The sequence below is a fragment of the Mandrillus leucophaeus genome, unplaced genomic scaffold (assembly GCF_000951045.1).
Source record: "Mandrillus leucophaeus isolate KB7577 unplaced genomic scaffold, Mleu.le_1.0 Scaffold276, whole genome shotgun sequence".
NCBI lineage: Eukaryota > Metazoa > Chordata > Mammalia > Primates > Cercopithecidae > Mandrillus > Mandrillus leucophaeus.
The window spans coordinates 1729728-1751357 of record NW_012102876.1 but is presented as its reverse complement, the minus strand read 5'-3'; the positions used below and the strand labels follow the sequence as shown (position 1 = coordinate 1751357).

Sequence of the window (21630 nt, the reverse complement as noted above, 5' to 3'; positions counted from 1 at the left end):
GCAATCAGGAGACTGCTTTGCACATCTGATCTTTAGTATAACGCCCTTCTTAATGTCCCTGCTGACAAGGTGACTATGGGTTGGTTCCAAAGTAAAATGGCTAGATATTTATGGGCTCAAACTGTGCCTGAAGACTATTAGTTATTTAATTACATTAAATAAGAATAGCTTCTCAGGTGGTAGTATAGGGCTCAAACCCCTGTCCAGAAGTATCCTCATTTTTTTCAGAAGATTGGATGAAGTCATAAAAGGCATACTTATCAAATTTTTGTTAGACCCAAAGGCAAGAAGTGAAACTGACATGAGGGATGAAATTAGAATTTTAGAATGTTCTCAGAGTGATGACTACTTCAGTTCATTGTTGGTAAGTATAAATTAGCTCATCGTTTTTGAAAATCTATGAAAATATGTGACAAGAACATAAAAATGTCCATTCCCTTTGATCTAGTAAATCTAAGAATAAGCCTTAATAAAATAATCTTAAATATATAAAAAAATTCATGTACAAAATACCCATCTTTACATTATTAAAATAGTAAAAACTAAAAATGTATTATAAGAAAAGGAGGGTTAAAGATAGGGGATATTATGAATATCCTTATATGGTATTGTTCAGTTATTAAAAATTATATTTATAAATAGTTCACCATAGAAATCCCTATAGTACATTTTTAATGTACTTAATTATATCATATTGTGTGCAATATGATATTCATTGTCAAGTATGACAATGTTAGCAGTGATTCATCCTGTGTAGGAATTTCTGTGTGATTTTTTTTCCATTATTAATTTCCATTTTTCCTAAACAAAACAAATTTATTTTCTCTACTTTGGCATTTCAATTTTTACCCTGGCTATCAATATGCAGTATCTCCTTTTCCTTTTTAACAGAATGCTAATTTTTGCATAGGTAGCTAAAATTTTATTTCCCTGGCTTCCTTATGCTAATTGCAGTTATGACTAATGAAATGTAAACAAAGTCTACTAAGTGGGGTTTCCGATAAAACTATCAATTTCTGAACTTTAATCTATGGCCATACCACTTTGAACGTGCTTGATCTCATCTGATTTCTAAACTTAAAAAGAGGGGCAGGCAGAGTTAGTTGTTACATGCCTTTTACTCTTAACCTTTCCAGGTTATTTAATCCTGCCTAGAAACTAATACGACAGGCAGAATTCTAATTCTAATGTTCCCAAGATAGTATGGCATAGTCCGTCCCTTGATTAGGCTACCTTCCATAAGATTTCATTGTAGCAAACTAGAGACAGATTCTCTTTCTAACCTTGAAGAGGTAAGCTGCCATGCTGTAAAAAGGCCACATGGTTAAGAACTCAGATCAGCCTCTAGGAGCTGAGAGCAACCCCCAGGCAACAGCCAGCAAGAAAACAGAAACCTTAGTCCTACAACCACAAGGAACTGAGTTCTGCCAACAACCTGAATGAGCATGGAAGAGGATCCCAAGGTTTAGATGAGAACATAGCTATGGCCAGCATCTTGGTTTTAGCATGATGAGAATCTGAGTAGAGGACTCAACCAACCTGTGCTAGGACTACTGACCCATGGAAACTGTGAAATCATAAATGTGTGTTATTTTAAGCTGCCAAGTTTATGGAACTGTATTACACTGGAAAAGCAAACAGAAACAAATACCCTCATCATATAACCATGAGGGAGAAAGTCATGTGCTGAGGCTGGTGATCCAGGAAGTTGAGCCCTTTATGATGTCCTTGAACTGCAGCTCCAGTCCTGGGTACATACCTCAAGACTTGTTTCATGTTATAAATGAGCTCTTCTTTGGTTAAGTCACTCTTTTTAGGGTCTCTTTCAAATGTAGATGAACACAACTCTAACTGAAATAGATGTTTTACCTTTTTTTTTTTTTTGAGACAGAGTTTCACTCTCGTTGGCCAGGCTGGAGTGCAATGGCGCAATCTTGGCTCACCACAACCTCTGCATCCCAGGTTCAAGCGATTCTCCTGCCTCAGCCTCACAAGTAGCTGGGATTACAGACATGCACCACCATGCCTGGCTAATTTTTTGTATTTTTAGTACAGATGGGGTTTCTCCATGTTGGTCAGATTGGTCTTGAACTCCCAATCTCAGGTGATCCGCCTGCCTTGCCTCCCAAAGTGCTGGGATTACAGGCATGTGCCACCACACCCAGGCTAGATGTTTTACTTTCAAGGGTAAAAATAATAGATTAAAAATGAAATTGGAATTGTAGATTGAAACCACAGAATAATATTTAATAGATATTAATAATAAAATTCTACATGTGAGTTCAAGTTAATAGTTTAAATGCACAAGATTTCATTTGACAGCATATTATTTAGAAAAATAAGGGATTTTTAGTTGACCATATGTACAACATGTCTCTAACAGTTTGATACAGCTGTTGAAAATAAATTAATGTAGTGAACTACTGCATACAATAGAAATATTGTGGCCCAGGAAAGGTAGGTTAGAGTCCCATTATCCCATGCTCTGTTCCATCTATATCTAGTATATTGTGAACAGATCTGGCCACTCCACTTAAACTGGCATACGGACAGATTACAGTGTCCAGGTAAGACAACCAGAATGGTAAGGGTTCCCAAAGCCAATTCACTTGAACAACAGCAGGACTTCTTAATAAACAAGTCTTACCAAAGAGTGAAAAGTCATTCTGTGCCGGGAATTTGTGAAAGCCAAATAAGAAAATAAATGTTGGAAACTTTCAAAATTTGAAAGTTTTATACGAATGTTATATATTAACATTTTGAACATTCTTGGCACGTAACAAAAGCTGACTTTCAATCTAGATGATGAACTCATTTACAAAGTTTCTGAATATTTTGGCCCTTTTGTAGACCTAAAATTTAGACTTGCTACTGTGCTCTTTAAGTCAGATTTAAAAATCTCTAACTACTATAAAATCTGGTCAAAGTTTGCTCCTATTACACCCTAGACACCTCTGACCCATGCTAGACCTCCCAGTGACTTAAAAGAAAATACACTGTTGACAGAATAGAGGGGGATACTCATTTAATAACCTTATTTTCCTACTTTAACTTTTAGACCCACCAACTAGCAGAAACACAGTAAGTGAATGTAAGTTTTGATTATTTAAAGAGAGAACCAATGATGTATAATCTGACTTTTTTCTTGTCCAAAATCTTCCCAGTTTACTACTCAGAAGAATAGCATAGAGGAAAAAAGTGAAAAGTCCGGCTACTCAAAAGTAATCTTATTAGGGCTCTCTACTGAGGAGAGTCCACTGAGTTCTAGTCTTGGCTATTTTGAAAAACATCTACGCTACCTCTATTACTTCCCCTCTCTGGGGCCTCATTTCTTCATCTAAATGTAGGAATGCCAAGATATTAGTCCTTAGTCCTTTTCTCTTTTCTATCTATATTCGTTCTCAAGGTAATCTCATTCCCAAGGGATCTTTATATATTACCTATATATTCACAACAACCAAACATATCTGCAGCCTGGACTTTTATCCTGAACTGCAGAATCATACATAACTACTTACTTTACATCTGCTCTTACATGTATAGTAATCTTTTAGACTTTAACATACAAAAAAATGAATCTTGATATCTCTTCCCATTGATCCCTCTGTATCTCATGACCCCATTCAAAAACTGCCAACTCTATTATTATTATTTATTTTTGAGATAGAGTCTTGCTCTGTCACCTAGGCTGAAGTACAGTGGCACAATCTAGGCTCACTGCAACCTCCCCCTCCTGGGTTCAAGCGATTCTTGTGACTCAGCCTCCTGAATAGCAGGGATTACAGGTGTCTGCCACATGCCTGGTTAATTTTTTCTATTTTTAGTAGAAATGGGCTTTCTCCATGTTGGCCAGGCTGGTTGCAAACTCCTGACCTTAAGTGATCCCCTCACCTCGGCTTCCCAAAGTGCTGGGATTACAGGTGTGAGCCACCTCACCTGGCCGCCAATTCTGTTCTTACAGTTGCTTAGGCCAAAAACTGTTTAGATATCCTTAAGTCCTCCCTTTCTGTCATTACCTTTACTTAAATTGCAAATAAATCCTGTGTCTGATGAACATTCATAAATACAATGTAGAATTTGAGTATTTCTCACTATTCTTTCTTAGATATTGCAATAGCATCCCAGCTGATCTCCTGCTTCCAACCTTTCTCACTATAATTCAGGTTCAACAAAACCACTGCAATGATCCTTTAGATCAAATCATATTACATCTCTGATCAAACCCAATGGCTTCTTGCACAGAAAATTCTCTCTCACAGAAAAATCCAAAGTTCTTACAATTATCTAAAAACTCAACAGAACGACATCACCTCTCTGACCTCATCTCTATCACTCTGCTCACTCTGCTCCATCTTCACTGGTTGCCTTGCTGTTCCAAAAATACAGCTGTCGGTTCCTGCCAGAGTGCCTCTGCTCATGCTATACCCACTTCCTCAATCATTTTCTTTCCGTGAATTTATATGGCTCAATAGTGCTCATCTTTCAAATATTTAACTTAAAAACAACAACAACAACAACAACAACACCCTCTTGTGTGTTTTTGTTTTTCCCTCTGTGACCAGGGAAGGTTTCATCCTTTAGACATCCGCGCCTGTCTAAAACTGCTTTCTTCTCTTTGTACTCCTCCCTATATCCCACATTTTACATACGCCACACAAGCTCCCCTGCGTTCATGTTCTGCTTAGCACTTATCTCCACCTGACAAACTATATATTATGCTTATTTCCATTTAATAACCTGTCTTTACTCACTATAATGCAAGTTCCAAAGTGAGAGGGATTTTATCTATTTTGTCCACTGGTATAGCCCTAATGCCTAAAATAGTACCTGTGACATAGAGGTGCTCAATGATTATTTGAAGAATAAATGAATAAATAAAACCATAAAATAAGTACTTAGACCACAGGTTAATTTAAAGTGTTCGCCAAATCTAATATTCTTGTGTTTCCATGCAAATGGTAGAAGAAGATATATTATGCTACTTTGGGGGTTAAATATGGGTTTCAACTACTGTGGTAATGCTAGATCTCTTTTGACTCTGATAGTTTGCATTTACTGCTCATGACTGTGCTTCTTTGCAAAAATCTGAAACACAGAAACTAAACTTATAACCAGATGACACAGAAGGTGATAACAGTCTTCCAAAGAAACTCTTCCTTTTGAAAGAGACTCATTCAGGAAGAGCAACCAGAACGAGCCTTTTGGGATGGTATTTAAAAATGGGATTTACAACATAATGTTTCAGAAACATATAGTATCCTGGCATCTCAATGCTGTCATTCCTCTTTCATTTTGAGAACCCCAGGAGAAAGGAAAGCTAAATAATTTGCCTTCCAGCTAATCAACAATTTTTCTTACACGAGAAAATTCAAAGTGACCAGGAATTATGAAAGTTCTCAAGAGAGAACTTCTTTCCTCCAGAGCAAGCTTTGACAAGCAAAATTATTATCAGAAAGTGACTCCACTTCATTTAGTTCAAGGAAATGGATTTACAAATCTTAAACATTCATCATTGGCTTTTCTACATTATCCCTAGGGCTATTTCATCACTATAGGATATCTCTGGACACCACAGGCTAATCCAGCCTTTGAGCACTCCCCTAGCATGTTAGGTCCACAGACAGGCTACAGAGGAGTTGCTGCTGCTCCTCACTTTTGTTTAATGGGATATTGATTTTCCCCCAATCTCAGCAGGCTTTCTCAAGAAATCAATACCTCGGTAGCAGTGAAGTAGATGGTGATGAAACAGAAGGCCTTGGGAGGGTAGGACTGTCATCCACAAATCTAAGGGTGCTTCAAATGTGGCAAACAAGACACATCAAAGGCGGCAAAGGACCACAAAACAAAGGTCAGACAAAATCAATACTAAAAAAGCAAAGTAACAGAGAAGGAGAGGGCAAACATATCTTAGTAACATAACCCTTTCTAAACCAAGGAAGCCACTCTGCCCAGGGTTGAAGATCAAGAAAGTTAATATTGGTTCTGACAGAAGAGACAGTGCCTTTGTCTACTGGTTTTCTTTTAGAAGTAGAAAGCTGGAAAGAATGAGAACATGAGCATCAGCATTCAAAAGATTTGCACATTTTTAGAAATCTAAAAGTAATAGAGAAGTAATAATAGGTTTAACAGAGTGTAGATAGCATGGTCTAAAGGGTGTGTAGAGGGAGATATGGAAAATAGTAGGACTAATTAATTACCTCAAAATCCAAGAACCTCAACACTTACTTAGTAATTGTAGTTGAAATCAGGGAGACTGGTTGAAAGTCCAAATGGGGACATCAACCCTGTCCCTTCTCCATTCTTCCATATAGGATACCAGCAGTCAGACATTTACACCACAAGTCAAATTCTGGTGTATCTTCTGAACAAACTAAAGAAAGGAGACTTGAAACTCAAGAGATACCAACTAGCATGCCCCTGTAGGTGGTATGGAGATAGAAAAAATAATCAACTAAAAGTGTGCAAATATGGCAGCAATATATACTTCTTCCCTCTACTAAGAACTCTGACATCTTCACCCTTAGTGCGAAAGAAGAGTTTTTCTATAGAGAAAAGACCTTCAACAACTGACATGCAGTCCCCAGTGAAAACCAACCTAAAGCAAAACCCACAAATCAACAATCACCATAGCCACTATTCAACAAGCCTTAGACACACAGAGCTCAGTATCTGCTTCTGATGGTCTTGCTCTCAAAATTTTTAAAGGGGACCATCAACATAAAATAGAAAAACAAAAGTGGACTGAAAAAATAATTCTAATGAAATAGACAATGCAAAAATCAGAAAAAACTGCAGAAAAATCAGTATCTTCACAAATATAACCAACTATTACATTCTTAAGACAGAATTTTTGAAAAAGAATAATCAGGATAAGATTGAGTTATTTAAAATTAAAATTATGATTGCTAAAATTAAAAAGTATAATAAAAGACTGGAAAATTGCAGCAAACTAGTAAACAGAATAAAACAAAAATAGCTAAAGTGCTGAAAATATGTGAAAAAATCATAGGCTCGTAGACTTATTAGTTCGGCTGACACCAAACTAGGAGTGTCATAAGTAAAGAACACAGAAAAAAAGGGAAAAAAATTATCAAAGAAATAACAGTTTTCAGAACATGAGTCTGTAAGTTGAAACAGCTTACAAAGGGCCCAGAACAATAAATGAACAAAGGTTTATATAGAGCACAGGATTGTGGACTTTCAGATTACCAGGGGTAAAGACATGATTCTAATAACTACCAGACAAAAGAAAATAGCTTATGCACAAAGCTTTAAGAATGAGAATGGTATGAGACTTCTGAAGAGTTATGCTAAATGCTATATTACAATGAAGCAGTGCCTTCAAGTTATAAGGGAAAATCATTTTAAACCAAGGAATCTACACCCATCTAGAGAGTTAAAATTGTGTGAGGGTTAGAAAATACATATTTGAAGATATCAACTACCCAGAAATGTCATGCAGCTTTTCCTAAGCAGTAAGCAGGAGGCTATGTTCCAGCAAAACAGGACAAATAATTGGAATCCAGGGAGCAGGCACTCCCACACACAAGAATGTCAAAGCAAAGTCTCAGGATTACAGCCGTGTGCTGGCTCTACAGGGCATTCAAAATAAATTGCATGAGGAAAGGAGAGGATTCTGAGATGGAGATCTCCAAAACAGAACCAGTCTCAACAGAATAAATAATATAATGGACATTTTTTTAAACATTAAGGAATTAAGATTCATTGAAAATAAGCACAGACAGCCAATTATGTGAGTGAATAATATTTTCATTTTTAATGATATAAACCACGATTTTTGTCATGATTCAACCAAAAGCAGTGATAGAATTTTGCTGAAAAGATGGGGGAGTGGGGGAAGTAGGTAAGAAAATTAAATTGTCATCTGGAAAAGCAAATTATTAATGAGTATGTAGAAATCTAGTAAATCAAGAAATAGCAATATAAGACTATCATTTAGACACAGAGAAGTAAAAAAAAAATATGGAAGGAGGGATTTGAATAGAGACAGTTGGGTTCTAATTTTGACTCTGCCACCTGCTAACCATGGGATATTGGGTAAATTGTTTAACTTCTTTAAGTCTCAGTTCCTTAATATATAATATGGGCATAGTAATAGCACCTGTTGCATAAAGGTTTGTGAGAACTAAATGAAATAAATAAAGCACTTATCACAAGACCTGTTAAACATGGATTTTATAAATACAATTTTTATTATTATTCTTAATAAGATTCTTTGTGGTCTTGTTTTGACAATTTTCTGATGACTGATAATGATAGGTTAACTCTGCAATAACAACACGTTCTTGATTAGATATCTTAGAAAAATGATGAGAAGCTTATTTTTGCTTTCTAAAAATGAAATATCCAGGAGTTCCTAAAGGTGGGTTCCTAATGCCACACTACACAGTATCCATTAAAAAGGAATTCTCGGTGCTTCTCTTCAGTCTTCCTTTGAGGCCTCTCTTACTCTTGGCAACCCAGATTAAACATCAAAGAAGCTGCATCACTCACAGGTGCAGGTAACAACTTTTTCTTCAGCTGCTCTCACTGCTCTTGTAAAAGCCATCAAATTATCTGGAACTTCATACTATATTGTAATTATCTGCTTATTTGGGTGTGTCTTCCAGGAGTTGAACCTAATAGGAAACTGCGCCCTCTATTATCAGTGTCCCAGTGCTTAGTAATGTACCTACTTGAGTATATAGTAGGTATTCAAAGAATACTTCGAGAATGAATAAATGAATGAATAAATGAGTTAAATTCCAACACAATGCATCTTAACCAGGGTGCAAGTCGAAATCACCAAAGCAGTGTTTTCCAAAACATACATTCTAAGCCCCTCCAGACTTCTCTGAGAATACGGCCAAGGCATCTGCAATCTTAGCAAGCTCCTTACGTGTCCCTGATGCACCACTTTTACAAGAATCACTGTCATGGAATAGATAAGAGTGCTTGACTGGATCTGAAGTCTAGGCCTGGTCTCATCAATGAAAATCACTGAAAATCCTCCCCATAATTCTGTTTCTTTCTTTAAAAGAGACAAATTTGACAGCCATTGCAGGTGGCTCAAATGACAGTAGCTAAAACACAAATGAGAGATACATGTAAAACAGGATTATAAGAATTTCAGTGAAGAAAATTGCTATATTCTGGTCCTGGAGTGTGAAGTAGGAATGACCTGTATAATTTGGTGCACAAGCTAATGTTAGATTCTTATGGAATGTTATGTGGCATTGCCAAGCAAAGAATTTGCAAATCTCAGTTGAGGGCCCAAGGCAAGGCATTGGGGGAGGGGGGCGGAGCCGGGGAGGGCACAGCTTCCCTTACCTTCATTTTTCTTGTTTACATCCCCATCCACACTGCAAGGCACTACAATATCCCTGCTGTGCAGTTTCTGAAGAGCTTTCTGGATGAAAGGAGTTACATAATGTGGAATCCTCCTGGGAATTACAGCAGTAAATTAATTTTTCTGTTTCTACACAGTTATCTAAGGACATAAGTACCCTACATGGGCAGGGCCAAGAATAATAGAGTAAAACAATCTTTTGAAAGATTCCTTAAAAGGCAGTGCATCAAAATATTCTTTTCCATCCAATAAACGCTGACCAAGTGATCACTCTCTGCGTGCATGCCATTGCGCTGGGTAATGACCAGGAGGATTCACAACGCAGTGCAGAGGCCAGCCCCATAAGGAAATCATCTTAACATAGCATGTTAAGGTATAGGAGACACTGTAACAGCTGACAGTAGAGCCAAGTCCTGAAGGAAGAGTGAGAGACAGGTGCATAAAGCTAGGAAGCCTGGGGAAATACCAAGGCATGATGGGGGACTTGATGCAGTTTAGCATAACCATGAAATAAATGGAAAGAGTAGAGATAGGCTTGGAGAAGCAGAAAAAAAAAAAATCTCACTATTGGGGTCTTCTACGCTCAAGAATGAGGGGTTTCTAAAGAATGTGGGACCTGGTTATATCGTGTCCAGCTTGAGTGCCTGTGTGGATGTGGGGTCTCCAAACTGGATAATTATGTTTGCAGAAAAGCTGATGAATGCCGTTTCAGATATGTTGAGTTTGAGGAGTTCTCTGAAAGATATCCAAGTACAGATCTAGAAGAATATGGAAGTCTGAAGTTTTAGAAACAAGTCCATGGCTAGAGATAGAGATCCAGGAGGAAAGATCCAGGCTCAAAGATAACACACCTTACTTTCTAGATGTTTTCTTCCTCCCACAGACTCATGGGAACAGGCCTACGAGGATTCTTTTTTTTCAGACAGAATCAAGGTGGACCTGACTCTGCCCCCACCCTCTAGAAAACAGCAGAACCAACTGGGCACAAGACATATTTTTTGATGACTGTTTAATTGTGGTTTCAGTGGGGAGTGATTTTGCCCCTCCAACCAGAGGACATTTGGCAATGTCTGGAGATATGTTTGATGATCACAACTGATTGGGGTGTTGGGTGCTACTGATGTTAAGTGAGTAGAGACAAGGAATGTTTCTAAATATTCTACCTTGCACAGCACACACATACTTCCCTCCCAGTCCCAGCTATGAATTATTTGGCCCAAAATGCAATAGTGCTGAGGCTGAAAAGCACTACGCCTTATATTAGGATTTGCCAAATTTTCTACGGAAAAGGCACTAATTGAATAAGAGTTGTTATTTAATTGGCATTTGTCTTTTAATAAAAATCAAGTAATGGTCGTCCTTTGACTTTTGGACATTACTAAGAAACTGTTGAATCTTTGAGTTCAGACTTCTACAGTCCATGAGAATTCTCAGCCAGCAGTGTTTATGCTAATGGACATGGTCTGACACACTGCGAAGCTTTGCCCTCTGTTTCCCCTCCACCTTATACTTCAGCCTCGTTGAACTTCAGCATTGTCAGCACTTTCTGTTATTTCTCAACTCCATGCCTTTCACATGCTGTTTTCTCTGCCCAGAATACCTTTTTCCTTCCATCTCTGCCTTTGGAAATTCTGAAGATTTTCCAAGTCTGTGTTCCCCTCCTACCTTCCTACCCTCATACATCATATGGCCTCTACAGGTTTCCTCAAGAGGTGTCATCTCTCCAACCAATATGGCTGGTACTACCTAGAAGATAGATATATGCTAGGCCAGCTCATATAGTGCAGTTCAGCCCTCTCTTCTGATGGATGGTCCTTGCCTAGAGAGATGAGACCACAGTAGCGATAGCTCTCGGAGTGGCTACATCCTTCTGACCTCAGAAAAACAGGCCCTTCCTCAACTAGACTCAGCTCTAGGATCACAAGGAATTCTGAATCTGAGAAAGACTGCTGAGAAGCATTGAAGCACTTTCGCAGATCATGGAAAATGTGGGCTTCGACCAGATAACTAGAGGTCAGAATCATGACACAAGGCTGCATGGCTTTGAGCAAGTCCCTTAATCATGCCACGACTCCTCCTCTCCATGGAAAATAGGGATAATGCCTCATTATTGTAAGAATTAGTGATAATAGCTGTGAAATGCCTGGAAGGTTCTTAGTATGCAATAAATGATTGCCCTCTCTACAAATAATACATGGGCACGAAAAAGTTGCATATATAATTTCAAGAGATTCTTGGAGCATCCTGTGCACTGAAGCATGGATCCTCTTTTACAGTCAGCCCATGGTGTCATGAATTGCTTAAGTCCCTTTCCATAGGTATCTGTAGAAAAAATGTGTTGGAGTCAGGCAATTCCTGAAGAAAGAGTTAACAGTTAGCCAGAGCAAGAATTATTTGTTGGGGCAGGGTATCAGAATCAGGGATTCTAATTTGAGTTCTGAAGACTCCTTACTACTAAAGCCAGGGTATTTTTCTATGTTTCTTCTCTCACATCCAGAGCTGGACTTCGTTGGGCAAAATGAAATACAGAAAAAGAATGTCCACTGCATTATAATCCCATACAGTGTGGCCATCATGAACAAAAGCAGAAAAATGAGAAAAAGACAGGTTTCCGACAATGACTAGAATAAAAGTACATGTGAGAAAAGACCCTTCCTTATCCAACTCACCCAACAATTCCATGTGAATTGCTCCATTGTGTCACATTTCTTGGAAGATGTACTTACACATCTGTATATCTGTCATTAGACTTTAAACTCCTAGAGATTAGGACCACATTTTACTCATTTATCTATCCCAGTCCCTGGTCTACCATGTATCAATTGCTTAATAAATAGTTATCATATAAGATCAGACTAGAAAAAGTTGTAAGGTAGTACAATGTGGAGGATGGGTGGCTAAGCTGTTCTGTCAGCATATCTAGCTTGAAATCCTGACTCTTCCATACACCACTATGAGATCTTTCGGTAGTCACTCTCTAATTTAAACTTTAATGGCTTCCTCTGTGAACAGAAAAAGTAACAGTACTTACCATACAAGATTATTTCAAGGATAAGCTAAAATGCATGTAAGCCACTAGCACAGTGCTTGACTAAAGAGAAGCTATTCTCATTTTGAGGCATCGGTGGTAAACTTTGAAGCATAAAAGGTCAGATGGTAAATAATTGGAGCTTTGCAGGCTATAAGGTCTCTGTTACAACTGTTTAATTTTGTAGTTGTAACATAAATGCAGCCATTGATAACATGTAAACCAATGAGCACAGCTGAGTTCCAACAAAACTTTATTTACAGGGCAGGCCATATTTGGCCCACAGGCCATAGTTTTTGCTAATGCATGTTCTAAGGTGTCTAAATTTAAATCATTAAGAAGTAGAACCTACAGAAGATTCTTGAACTAGGCAGTGACAAAATCAAAGTAATCCCTTGAGCAGGTTAAGTTTTTAATAGCATGCAAAACACTACAGTGAGCAAAGTCTGGAGTCAGGTTATTATGACTGTCCAAACATGAAACAGGAAAGATCTGAGCTCTAAGTAATGAAAATATGAACCATGTAGGATACAATGACATATGCAACACCTTGCCTTATACAAACCAAACGATGGTTATAGTCTCTGATCGTTCATTTCTATTCTCCTATTATACAGTATCTTAGTCACAGTTGGACCTCAGACTGTCTAGTAAATTACAAGCATTGATGTAGGGAACCTCTAGAGAATTGATTAGCTAAAGATAAAATATTATTATTAATTTATATTGATCCTTAAATAGATAACTAGCTTGAATTTGAGACTCATATACACTTCAACTATTCCCAACTTCAGAAAACAATTTTCATTCTTCATGTAGGGCGTTAATAATCTGTCAGAAGTGACGACTCAGATAGTTGTACTACAGACTGGTGGACATTATGTGAAGTCACTATTAAACACAGCCATCATTTCCTGTATATTATGATTCTAAGTGATTCTAAGTTTTCTCCGGTTTTAGATTTCAGATCAGGCCCTTCCTTTTATGTCCCTAAGTATAACCAGCTCAAGTCAGTTCAGCTAAAAATACAGGGTTAAATGTGCTGTGACAAATTAAGTCAGTGGAGGTATATCTTATAACTTCATCTACATTATTTGGAGATAGATGCCTACAACCTACAACTGGTGTAATCTAGGTCATCTGCCTGTGCCTAGCTGCAAAGGAAGCAAAAGAAGAGTTTTATGAGTTCTTCTTGGCGAGGTGAGCTTCCTACAGCTGGAAATTCCCCAAAGATAGCAAATGTATTTAACAGTTGTTAGAAAGCCAAACAACATGAGAAATATCCACTACACCATGAAACATCCATTCCTCCCCCTAAGAGAAACTAATACCATCTTATAGAGAACAGTATTAGATATATTCTTTTTCTCAGCAGCACACACGTTAACATTTTTATTTTTAGCTTCAAATAAAAGGCAAAAATTGAGTATAATTTAACATAAGCTTCTTCCAAGTGCACCTGTTGCTCTTAGAACATTTTGGGAGAGAGGGTGGGTCCAAAAAGTCACTATAAATAGCATAGAAAGAACCAAAGATATCTGTTAGGAGTAGGACTGGTGTAGGGGGAGCAAGAACTGGAGGCACTGGAGGTTCTTTCTATGATTTTGACTTTTGTCCCCACTATTGCATAGGTACAACTTGCTCCATTCTTTCCCACCTACACTAGTGTTTGTGGTGGTGTATTTGCGAGCATAGCCACACCTGATCCACTCTGTTATGTGAGCAGAATGGAGCAGGCTGGAAAGGGCTAAGATACAGAAACAGACTTTTCCACCAGAGTGTGGCTGTTGTGTGCATCACAGGTAAATCGGCGTATGGGCTGTGGGTAAAGACAGTAGGAATGGTGTAGAGTATGTAAAGTGTGTGTCTATGTGTGGTAGGATCAGATATTATGCATCTGGGCCCCACATACATTATTTCTCTCTCTTTTTTGGGGGGAGGGGGGGAATGGAGTTTTGCTCTTGTCGCCCAGGCTGAAGAGCAATGGTGCGATATCGGGTCACTGCAACCTCTGCCTCCTAGGTTCAAGCGATTCTCCTGCCTCAGCCTCCTGAGTAGCTGGGATTAACAGGTGCTCACCGCCACGCCTGGCTAATTTTTGTATTTTTAGTAGAGACGGGGTTTCACCATGTTGGCCAGGCTGGTCTTGAACTCCTGACTTCGTGATCCGCTTGCCTCGGCCTCCCAAAGTGCTGGGATTACAGGTGTGAGCCACCGCGCCCAGCCACATTATCTCTTATGCTATTATCTCTTAATGCTCACAGTAGCTCTAGGTGAGTGGGTGTGATTAGAGAGTGAATTCAAAAACAGCAACTGATGGAGATTCAGGCAATGGGCACCAAGAATGTACCAGGTAATTTGTTCAGCAGGCAGCAAAACCAAGTCAGCCTTTGAAATAGGCCCTGAAGATATACTAACAAGAGAAGGGCAGGGTCCTTATCCTAAAGAAACAGATCTGCCAAAGCAGATTATAAAAATGGGATATGGGCACAGGAATATTAAAATATCCATTATTAGAGCTAAAGTATGATGTAGAGAGTAAAATAAGTTGAGCTCATGATCTACAGGGTGACCATGTAAATTTAAATTACAAATTAAAAATGAAGGTATTATTAATAATTATGCTGGAACAGCAGGTATAAACCAGGAATTTGGGGGGCAAAATGGGACACACAAGTACCCCAATTATACATCACCTAGAGAATCTACAGGGGGAATTCAATGAAATACAGCCAGGAAAGCAAAAAAGAATGCAAATGTTAAAAATCAAAGAATATGACTCAGAAAAGACTATTTTCTTTCCTTTGGTTTTAATATTGGGAGAGAGAATGTGAAAACCCAGAGACACCAACATGTATTTAATTTTTATTTTTTCTCTCTTAATTCACTTGCCAGCCAGGGGCTACCATGATTGCTCCAGCAACAGCATTAGTCATGAAAACTCTCATGGAAAGTTACTCCATAGGACTGAAGAGCAAAAGGGTAAATTTCCCTCAGTAGTGGGGTCCGTGGTAAGATGGAGGCTGGTTTCAATGACTAACTCATCTAAAACCCTGAAAGTTTCAACTGCAGAGATGTCCAAGTTGATGATGATACCTGAAGGATTTCTACTGGATGTGCCCATGGGGACAAAGCCAGAAGTTTGACTCAGAAGTTTCAGCGATGCGAAGAAAGGAAATCAGGTATTTATCACCAGACATTATGTCATCACTCAAAAGGACTCTAATTTTTAGTAGATTGACTGTCTAAGAGAAGGATACCTATGGAAAATGTTCTCTGATCTCAAAATGAAGGAATTCATAGCTATCCCCATAATCTACCATCTCTGCTTCAGGCAGACAGTTAAATCTAGGCCTCAGTTTTGTAAATGTTGTAATACTATAGTCAGAAAGTTAGCAGAGCTTTATCAGAGATCTTTAAAAAGAATTTTAAAAAAGTTTGACACTCCAGTTTGTCAATGCTGCAGGATTGTTCCTGAGCTTCTAAGTGTTGACTTTGAATACTAATCTGGCACAGGCAAGACATTCTCGTTAAGACATTCAGAAGGACAACCTCAATAGCATTACGTATGGAAGGAAAAGAGATGTTGAACATGCCTTCTATATTTTACAATAAGGCCTTGTACTCTCTTGATTATAATGCTTGTGAAATCTCATGTGCCCCCTCCCCAACACTGTACAAAGCTTCTCTTCAAAGTTCACACTTACAGGGATTTGGAGGATTAGAAATCCAGTACCTAAGTAAGGTGGGTCAGCCAGTCCTAGAGGTACTAAACATTGTGTCCTTAAGCAGGCAGTTTAACACTATAGTGGTTGAGCAAGGAATGTCAGAGTGAGGTGAAAAATGTCTTCAGAAGGTCTTTTGACCCACACGTAATTTCAAGCCTCCCTACAGATTCATAGGCCTCTTCCTTTCTTTTTTCCCTTTTTTCTTATTAGCACTTAATAACTATCACACACTGTATATTTTATTTATGTTTTGTTGTTGTTTTTATCCATGAAGACAAGGTTTTATCTGTTTCATAAGTTTCTACATTCTCAGTGCCCAGAACATTTGTCTGGCATATAGCAGATATTTGATAATATTTATTGGTTGAACGAATGAATGAATGAATAACAGAAGACTCCTCTCCCCATGTAAGTATGGGTCATTCAATCTAGTTAGCACTTACAATGTAATGTAATCAACTGAGAAAAGGAGTTCTCCAAAGTCCTACTCTTTCTCCCCTGTGCCTGGAGGCTTCTGAGCTGAGAGTGACATTTTTTGAAAGAAAGCAATTTGAAGGAATATGCAGGAACTTTGGAGTGAAATTGAGTGTGGTGCTAAAAGGAAATGAAAATAAGTGAATTCACCCACATTTTGGAATTAAAAGAAAAAAAAAAAACAGGCTAACATTCAAAAAAGAAAATAGACTACAAAAAGAAACCATGCTTGTTAAAATTCTGTAACCTAATCATACCTTTCAGTTGTGCTCTGTCTCCCCTTACAGCAAGAAATCCTTCAACCACATAAACTAAAAAGGTTCAATGAGAGTCAAGAAATATAAAATGATGGGGAATGTATCGAACCAAAGGAAGAATCCAAAGAAACAGGAGAAATCAAAATTTTAAATAGAATGAAAGGGAAAAGCACACTGGCACACTCAGGCCTCAAAAGAAAGACAACAACTCTTGCAACTGAGCAATAACAACTTTCCAAACATAAAAGCTAGTGACAGAAGAGCAAGGAGACAGGCTTCAAGGCTCTCCAAGAATGGTTCAAACAAAAGAACATCCCATGGTGACAGAAAAAGTGGCACCACTGCCCTTTTCTTCCTCTCCATCATCTCCAATCCAAGTGCTTGCTTAATTGTGCTGGTCTTTGTAATGTGGTGGTGTTCTCAAATCCAGGTTTTCTTTCCTATCTATAGCCACTATTCCAGTTTAAGCTCTCATTATGTTCTCACAGAACATGGTAACTACCATGCCACTCTCTCTCCTGGTTCACTGCCCTCCAATCCGTCTTCCAATAGTTTCTCCAAGGCAAATTGGACCATTCTACTTTCCAGTAGGAAACCCATTAGAGATTCCTCCTCAGCCTTTTGGAATGATGACTCCAGTAATATTTTCAAACCATTTGCTAATGAGGGGCACAAATGTTCACTATAAGGCCCAAGTGTGAACTCCATAAGTACAGAGCCCATGGCTATCTTATTCATAGCTGAATCCCAAAAACTAGCGCAATGCCTGTGCTCCACAAACATTTAATATTTGAATAAAAGTGGAAAAATCATGATATAAAACCATGTAAAATGCAATCCTAATAATGTAATTATATGCAGACACACAAAAGTCAGAAAATACAGCAAAAAATAGTTATTCTTTTTAAATTTTAGTTACGGTTTTTTATGGATTTTCAAATTTTGCCATGAAAGTTTTTTTTTTTTTTTCTCCTGTGATACTGAGATTTTAAAAATACAGGCACAAACAAAAAGAGAGTAGAACAAAAGCCAGACACCTGACATACCAGATGGCAACATTAGGGAACAATGGGAAGTACATTATCCTCATCACATCATACAGGATCCTTCATCTTCCAGCCCTGCCTCAGCTTCACCTCCTGCCACTTTTCTGCTACCCAGGGGAATCAGCATGGCCAAGCTATGCTGTGTTCTTCACATTTGTGCTTGCTGTCTATTCTCTGTTACCCCACCATTCCAGTATGCCCAATGTAGTGTTTGCCATCTTTTCTTTCCTAGGAGCAAGCACATTTCCTGACGTACAGGTGAATATGTTAAATATCGATTGTGTAAATTAACTAACACATGAATAAGACCTTTACTATAAAACCATACTCACGTAATAAAGTTGTTGTGAGGACTAAATAGGAAAATGCATGCAAAATATGACTGGCTCATAGTAAGACCTCAAAAAGCAAACACAGTTATCCACTATTACTGTTGTAACCTTCTACAAGTTGCTTTGCTCCTCTTGCCACAATAATAAATTGTAGACAATAATTCCTGCTTTGCCTGCTCATTGCATTGACATGAGAAAATGCTTAGAGCAATCTGGAAACCACAAATCACTAAACAAACATATTATTATCATTATGAGATAGTGATGATTATATGCCATTTTCTTTGTGAACCTTGCTTATATTAAGCTTATTATTTAAAGTCACATTACCTTTGCTGATGTTTCAAACCATCCTACGAAACCATGCTCCTTGCAGAACTGGTCCATCTTGAGGCCATTGTTCATGAGCACATCCTTCCCCTGGTCACATTTGTTGGCCAACAAAACCACTGAAACCGGTTTGCCATTAGGGAGAGTTAACTTGGAGTCCAAATCATTTTTCCACTTTGCCACTGCTTCGAATGTGGCTGGCCTGGTGACATCGAAGACAATAAATGCACCCATAGCTTCTCGGTAATAGACCCTCGTCATGTTTCCAAATCTTTCTTGACCTGACACCAAAAAGAAATAAAAATAAAAATGTATTACAATTGCAAACTGAATCATATTAGAACTTCATGAAGCCTCCAAGATGAGCAAGTCAATCAGTAAAATGCTTCATCTTTATTGATTATCTTTAAAGAGTGAACTATATATACAATCATGCAGCTTTATTCTTGATTTTTGATTTCAGAAGGGAATTCATTCATTTAACAAATACGTACTGAGAAATTTCTGTGTACCATGTAATATTCTAGACCTATGCAAATATAGTATTCCAGTAGCCACATGTGGCAATTTAAATTAAATGAACAAAAACAAAACAAAATTTTTAATTCAAGTACTCTGTCACCCTAGCTAGCTACATTTCAAATGATCAGTAACTGTATGTCGCTAGTGCCTACTGACTATGCCAATAATAAAACATTTCCATAAGTATAGAACATTTGATTGGGCAACACTATTCGAAATATTTGGGATACTCTGATTAAAACATAAAAATTCCTGCCACCATGGAGATTACATTTTAATGGGAAGACAGATTCTAAACAATAAACATAATAAATAACAAAATTATGGAGTATGCTTAAAAGGGATCCACAATCTAGTCCAATTAAAGGTTATATATTAGCTAAAATTCATTCATGTTTACTAACCATGAAAAATGTGATTTACATAAGTGATTATAAAGGTGCAATTATTACCCCCATTTTAAAGTGAGAAAATTGAGACTTAGTCTAAGTAACATTCTCAAATCATATAGATAGGAAGCTTAAGAAATCATAATTCAAACCTGAGCAGTTTGAATCTAGAGCTCACAGTCTTTTACCAACATTAAATACTCTCAACTACTAAAGTATAGGCTTGTACTCTCTCTTCTGCAGGCTTATATACCAGGACCACACACAGGACCATCCCACTGAATTTGACCGAACAGATATTTATTGGACATCTATTGTATTGATGCCAGTTTCTGGACTACTCACTCAGAATTCAGCAGTGAACTAGATGGTCTCTACCCTTAAATGCTCTACAACCTATTGGGTAAGAAAAGCCCTACTATAGCAAAACACTAAATAAGTTTTGTTTTTGTTTTGTTTTGTTTTTTAGGATAAGGATTGGTTTTAGAATTAGAATCAGTTGGAATCAATTTTGCTCTGATGGTTAATTTTCTGATTGAATATTGTCAAGTTTCTTAAGCACTCTAAGTTTATTTTTCCTTATCTGCAAATTGGCAATAATAATATGTACTGCACAGTGTTGCCAGGTGGATGAAGTGAATTAATATATGCAAAGCACCCAGCATAGTACCTTAGAACTAGTCAATACTGGAGTTTTCCTTCTCTTTTGGAAGCATGTTAAAAAATGTGAAAGACAATATGGCACAAGTTCTGAAATCAGAGTTTCAGATCAGGGTTTATGACAAAAAATAATTGTAAGTATTTCAGCTGAATAACAAAAATGAACAAAATTCTATTACTTCTACCTCTGTCTACTAATGGTTGCTGAAGACAGGAGCTAATGACTTGTATTTTCTGAACTCAAAACCCTAGAAGTATGTGACCAGACGAAGCCTTTTTATTCTGATTTGGGAATTTATTAATGTTAACAGTCTTATAAAGTCATATAAATTAAAACAAAGTTAGCATGTATTTAACAAGTCAACTTTTATTGGAAAGAGCAAAATGCTAAAACTGGGATGTATCTAAGAAAATACAGGTTAACATATCTCTAAGAAGAATACTTTACCCTTAATTTTGAGCTCAAAACTTTATGATGGTAAGTTTTAATTCAAGTTAGCAAGCTGTTTTGTAGATGGTTATATTTACATTGGTAGTAGCACTGAAGTTGTAAGAGAAGGCTCCCTAAGCACTTAGTGAAAATGAATGAAGGTTGAGGGCTCTGGTCCCAGTGTGTGAGCCTGTGTGCACAAGCAAGTATCGCTGGAAAAAAGAGTATTTTGTCATAGCCAGCACATGACAATCTTACAGTATTTCTTACATGGGTTATACCAGAGATGCATTTTTTATCCCATAGTTGTCTAGTCAATGAAAGAAAGGGGCAAAATATTCTCCACATGACACATAACTCAGAGATGAACTTTTAGTTTTCCCAAATAAGTTTTAAACTTCTTTTTTTCTTTTTAAATTCCTGGTGCAAACAGTGATCTCCTTTGATACTGCCCAGGGTGGCCATGACATTTCAGAAAAATAGGGTAAAAAAGCCTTCTATGATTACTCAGAACTTCCAAGGCCTTTAGGCTTTTAAAGGATGTCTTATGATCTCTTTCAAGGGTCTAATCAGATGAAGAGCAAAGTCAGGGGTTAGTCAATAATCTGCTTGTCCAGAGGTTTTCATAGTAGAATAAGGCAGTCCTCAAGAATAAAGATTTTGCATTTTAAATATATGATAGAGTTATTTTAAGACCAGACAAAAAGCAATACATAGGCTATACCTTCATAGAGAATCAAAAAGGAAAATGTGTGTGTGTGTGTGTGTGTGTGCATGTGCATGTGTGTTTGAGTTTGTGAATGTATGTATGTTAGATCAGAAATAAGAAGAAGACAGCTTGTTTCTAGAAAGAAAAGATGTTTATATGTTGAGGTCACTGAGCCAGCCCACTTGGAGAGTTTATATTTTTGGCATTCCAGTAAGAGATCACATTTAGATCAGAGCATTCCTAGCACTCACACTGTTTCCTTCCTTTTTCAACTGATAGTCCTCTTTGCTGTTTCTTATTCAAAAAATGAGAACCATGTGACTCAGAGTGAGTGCCTACTTTTGGGCAAAGTAGAGACCTGATGAATTCACCGTAG

At 37.6% G+C, this 21630-nt stretch overlaps 1 protein-coding gene across 1 annotated transcript in view; it reads right to left on the bottom strand.

Moving 5' to 3' along the window:
* RAB38 (RAB38, member RAS oncogene family) overlaps window positions 1-21630 on the bottom strand; it is a 61330-nt gene that overhangs the window by 16086 nt on the left and 23614 nt on the right. The window contains exon 2 of the mRNA XM_011984901.1: window positions 18545-18825. Within this exon, the coding sequence (XP_011840291.1) occupies window positions 18545-18825 (281 nt within the window). The remainder of the gene's footprint in view (window positions 1-18544; window positions 18826-21630) is intronic.